The sequence below is a fragment of the Gastrolobium bilobum genome, unplaced genomic scaffold, assembly GCF_033153095.1.
Source record: "Gastrolobium bilobum isolate Gb01-03AN ecotype WA unplaced genomic scaffold, APGP_CSIRO_Gbil_v1 utg32295, whole genome shotgun sequence".
Taxonomy (NCBI): Eukaryota; Viridiplantae; Streptophyta; class Magnoliopsida; order Fabales; family Fabaceae; genus Gastrolobium; species Gastrolobium bilobum.
Window position 1 is genome coordinate 3,831 of NW_026896008.1, and position 5,309 is coordinate 9,139.

The 5,309-nt window shown below is 33.9% G+C and overlaps 1 protein-coding gene across 1 annotated transcript; it reads left to right on the forward strand.

Moving 5' to 3' along the window:
• The first annotated feature begins 383 nt into the window (after positions 1-383).
• Positions 384-5,309, forward strand: LOC133297268 (beta-galactosidase 14-like). The gene is made up of 10 exons (XM_061496382.1): positions 384-497; positions 1,511-1,566; positions 2,105-2,234; positions 2,333-2,445; positions 2,677-2,743; positions 2,844-2,936; positions 3,143-3,237; positions 3,498-3,603; positions 4,442-4,518; positions 5,246-5,309. The coding sequence occupies exons 1-10, from the start codon at positions 384-386 to the stop codon at positions 5,307-5,309; spliced, it is 915 nt and encodes a 304-aa protein (XP_061352366.1).

Sequence of the window (5,309 nt, forward strand, 5' to 3'; positions counted from 1 at the left end):
TTTTCGTTTACGCCGAGTAAGAATTAAGTTAGAAAAAGAAAAAGTAAGCTCATATTTTCGTAAGTTAAGTCTTCCGTTGTTTCTGTTTATATCATGTGTATGTTAATTGAACCGGCTCGAGACGGGGATGTTACACACCTCCCCAACTTCTTCCTTCTCATGCTATCTCCTAAGCGTATTTCCACGTTAGAATGATGGTGAGATATGCAGTAGGGTAATTTCTTCATCCTCTTTATAGAGGATGATGACATTTTCATCTATACACTTTCATTTTTATCTTTTGCTACTTGAGATTTTTATCTTTTCCGGTTCAAATTTTGGATGAGGTTGAAGTTGCGAAGAAACGTTTTGGGAAGCTGAACACGATAGTGATGAATGCGGTCATGGAGGCTTGTGTTCATTGCAATGTCATCGATTCAGCTCTGAGGATATTCCATGAGATGAAAAACCCCAAGGGTTGTGGTGTGGATACTGTCACATATGCTACGCTCTTGAAGGTATTCAGATGTACTTGGTTTTCGCAATTCCTTTTTTCTTTCCAAATATTCGTTGACTTTTTTGTTATAAGTGTTCTGGTTTTATAAATGATGAAGTAACCGAATGATACTCTGTAACTAAGGTATCTTTGGATGGTGGAGTAGAGTAAGTTTTTCATTTTAAGAAAATATTCTATTATTTGAGAATTTTCTTAAAATGAGGGGAATAAAAGGAGATATTAGCATATAATCTCCAATTATCTTTATTTTATTTTGTTTTGTTTATAATCATTATATGACTTCCATTCCAAAAATGAAAAAGTAACCCTTAATATCCTTTTTTTCTGAACCTTTGTCTCCAAACGTACCCCTATAGTCTTACAAATAGTCTCGTTCTCTATCTAACAATTCTGTTATATGGAATTGTTATCATTTAAAAATTCCACATTGGTGTTTGGAGTTGTTTAATAATTCTATGTTGTTGTTTGTGTTTTTCATCCTTTGCTCTTTGGAGTTAGTGTACACTGTAGACCCCTTTACATCTCTGGCTTAATAGTTCTGTACTGTGATGTTGTCTGTGAATTGGTTTGTTGTTTTTATTGGCTGCTAATGCTAAATCTTTATTACGGACTTGTGGATTTTTGTAATGTATCAATTTGGTTGTACGTTTGCTTGCTAGAATTGGGAATTTCGAATGGGTAGTTTAGTAAAGGTGATGAAAGGAATAGAGAAAATTTTCTTCATTATTTATATGTAATTTATACTTTTAGAGGAAAGTGCACGGCAACTTGATATTTTTGGTATTTCGATAGAGTTAATTTTTATAAATTGATGTGCTGAACTGATATTAGGAGGGGTTTCATGAATCCTTAATCAAACTAATTGGAAGTCTAAAAAAATCTTGTTTTTTAAAAACTGTTTGAAACTAATCTGTTTTAGTCTACTTAAATGAAATATTTTGATCAGTTGTGTTTTTCCCCTTGGGACTGTGATTAAAAAAATTTGTTTCATATCTCATTTTTTTTCTTTTTCAGAAAGCTGCATATTGGTTCCCAATCATATGGATTATTCTGGAAACAAAAAAAAAATTGTTTGCTGAGGTTGAAGTTTCCCCATTCATACGTGTGCTTCCCACTTGGGTTTGACAAGTAATAAGATTCACTTGTGCTCAGTTACTCATTTTCTGCCTACATCTAGAAAATTGTTTTCACATGCATTCTTGATTTATTGTCATGGTACCTAGTACTTAAGTTTATCTTCTTCCTGGCATTCCTAACTATTGCAATGCCATGTGTGGATCTTTGCTATCATGTATAACTGCATATTTTTTGAAATTTTTGGATTGTTGATTCATTGCAGATTGACAGAATAATGAAATTCCACATAACCTCACAGTTTATAATATAGAGATTTTTTAATTTTTTTAATTTGTTTGGTATTTCCACTGAAAGGCAGAGGTAAGACCTAATTCTCAATGATAATGACCCTGTTCACTGCCATACTTGTATTTCCAATATCCACATCAATTGATTTTTCTTCATCAATTGGTTAGTTCTCCAAACATGATATAATTTTCATGTTTGGTATAGGATACTGTTGAATCATAATTGATATAGGAATATTTCCAGGGGAACATTTATAGAGTTCCATATTGGGATGCAAATGTGGCCAGACCTTATTGATAAGTCAAAACGTGGAGGCTTAAACCTGATCCAAACTTATGTGTTTTGGAATGTTCATGAGCCTGAGAAAGGCAAGGTATGTATTAATTCTGGAACCAGAGATCGACCTACTGCATGCAATTGAAAACTCTGACTAATGTCACAGCCTGTGACTTGGTTTGTTTCATTATGCAGTTCCAATTCGACGGCAGGTATGATTTGGTGAAGTTCATTAAGCTCTGTCATGAGAAAGGAATGTATGTGACCCTCAGGGTTGGACCTTTCATCCAAGCTGAATGGAATCATGGGTATGCTATAGATTAACTTATTTCTCATATGCATGTTCTCAATTACGTTTATAAAGAAACAACATACAACAGATTTTGCATAATAACATGGTACATCAATATTTTTTTGAGATTGTCTCATAACCTTATATTACATGAAAGAAAAAATGTATTCCCCTTACCTTTTAGTATTGTTTATTCTCTCTCTCTCTCTCTCATGATAATGTGCTTCCTACAATGTTAATATATCATTGGACTTCCATATTGGCTAAGAGAGGTCCCTGACATCATATTCCGTTCAAACAATGAACCCTTCAAGGTAATCAACCTGTTTTATTCTGTATATATAACTCGCTGGCTTCTAGTTTCTGGAAAAAGAGGCCATAATTTAAGATACTGATATTGTTTCCTATTTGCAGAGGCACATGAAAGAATACTTATCAACTATTATAGACAAGATGAAAGAAGAGAAACTCTTTGCTTCCCAAGGAGGCCCCATCATCTTGGCACAGGTTCTGATTTTCCACATGATCCTTCTCCCAAAGTCTATTTAGTTTCTTCTAGAGTGCTCAATCTTATAAATATACTCCTCACACTCTATTAATGTGCTGCACATTGAGATAGTGGTAAGTTCATGAAATTATTCAGGCACAATTTTCCTTCCAAGTGAGATAGTGCATATTACCTCTGACCTGACCATTCTTACTTCATTTGGAAGATTAATGCATGCAATGGAAGGCACTGTGGTGATACCTTCACAGGACCAAACAAACCATATAAGCCTTCCATTTGGACTGAAAACTGGACTGCTCAGTAAGTATACCCCTTTGGCCTTGCTTACCGTTAGTGAACAATAAATATGTCAGACTACATTTTGTTACACTTAAAATAAGACAACATAACCAACTATCATTATTTCTTGTGATAAGAAGCTTGTTGTCCTTAACCAAATATGTCAGACTTTTGAGTCCTACAAATGAAGAAAATAGAAGGACACTCGAATCTAAGACATGGTTTCATGTTTTTGCTTACACCAAGCACTAAGAATATTTGTTGGTAATTTGCAACTACAGGTACAGAGTATTTGGAGATCCACCATCACAAAGATCTGCAGAAGACATTGCCTTCTTAGTTGCCCGTTTCTTCTCTAAGCATGGTTCTTTGGTCAACTACTATACGGTATAATCTCCTCATATGCAATTTCTGGTTCTGAAATTGATTTATTATCTATTTTTGGTACTTCATTTTAGTTTTCTATTTAATGTTATAGTAATTGGAATTGGGCATTTTGAATGCAGTGAGAATCTAAGAGACAAATAGAAAGAGTACCATCGAGGACCTTTATATTTTTTGATGGTTTGGTTCTTATCTATCTTCTAATTCTAGGCAAATTTATGCTTTATGCTTTTAAAATATCACAAGGAAGATTATAAACCACTGATATTCACCTTTCTGCAGGGTTCAACTCTTTATTCTTGTACAGGAGATTATACCGGTGTCATACATCATTGGATGCATTTTATGCAGATAATGGGAATGTGGAAAGGAGAAAAGACATCTCATTGAAGGACTTTATAAAAAGAGTATGATGCGAAGAAACCGATACAAAGATAAAAGAATTTTTAATAGTAACCTACATAAAAAAAAATTACAACGTGGGGGTTCTGTTCCAGGGTTCTAACCGGTACAAAGATTAACATGATTTGGCTTGTTCTAACACTTAATTATCCTTCACAGATATAGCATCCTTGTTGGTTTCCTTTTCACATCGCTGAAAGGTCTTATTTTTCCTTTTTATAAATGTAATTTCATTCTAAATAATAAGTTTGTTTTAACCTTTATTCTGCACTAAATGCGTTTGTTATCTAGAAAGGTCTCCTCCATGCTATAAATCAATTTCAAGAAGCAAAGGCCTATAGACCAGCTTCTAGGATTTTTGTTTCTTTTCCTGTCTATAAACTGCAAATATGTTGTTCCATGTACTAGTTGTCTCATGCTCATTTTTCTGTCTTTGTAGGATGTCCCTCCAGCAATTCTTAGATTCTTATGGGAGCACTGGTCAGAATGGGCAGATAGCAATATTGATGAAAAATTGTACTTGCAAGTACAATTTTCAAATAAGAAACGTTTCTATAACGGAAGTTTGTATAGTTACCCCTTTTTTATTTTACCAGTTTGTTCTATTCTCAGATCTCATTTCACGAAGAAATTAATTGGATGAGTTTGTATGGACGGAGCTAATTTCAATGTTTAATTCTTTCCAGAAGTTATAGATTTTTCATCTGTAAAGCCATTTAAAATGGGCTAGTGTCGAGGTTATGAATTCTAACCTCAATGTTACATTAATATGGTATAGGAAATAAAAATTTTCTAATCGCAATTCCTGAGTAGGGTAAAGGGACACAAATTCAAAATCAAATTAGTTGGACTCGTTAGGATTTCAGATACCTGTTGGTATAAAAAAAACAAAACAAAAAAAATTTTCCCGAATAAGAAGCTAAGGGTGCGTTTGGTATCAAGATTATATTTCAATTCCTGGGAGAGCATGCTATGGAAAATTATAATATGACGTTTGGTAGCAAAAAAGGAACAAGTTTCCTCAATAACTTTTTTTTTTCTTTCGATTTTTGCAGTTGTGTGTAAAGTTCTGTACGACAATCATCCCAGAAAGTCCATGGATTAGATGGAATTAATTTTTGCCCTAGGAAGAAGTAAAAAGAAACAACAATTATCTGGACCAAATTAACCTTGCTTTTTTTGTACGATCTTCATGAATCTACGGTGTTCTTCACTGGTGGGTCTACAAAGTTAAACCTTGCAGGGGATTTGTTACTGGGTTGAAGTTACCAAAACCTGCACCAACTACAAAGAAGTGGAACCCATGA

Excerpts from the sequence above, each read along its gene's own strand:
- LOC133297268 (XM_061496382.1), top strand. The coding sequence starts at position 384 with ATGGAGGCTTGTGTTCATTGCAATGTCATCGATTCAGCTCTGAGGATA. Across the intron at positions 1,567-2,104 it reads CTGGAAACAAAAAAAAAATT|GGGAACATTTATAGAGTTCC; the intron begins GTTTGCTGAGGT and ends GAATATTTCCAG. Across the intron at positions 2,235-2,332 it reads ATGAGCCTGAGAAAGGCAAG|TTCCAATTCGACGGCAGGTA; the intron begins GTATGTATTAAT and ends TTCATTATGCAG.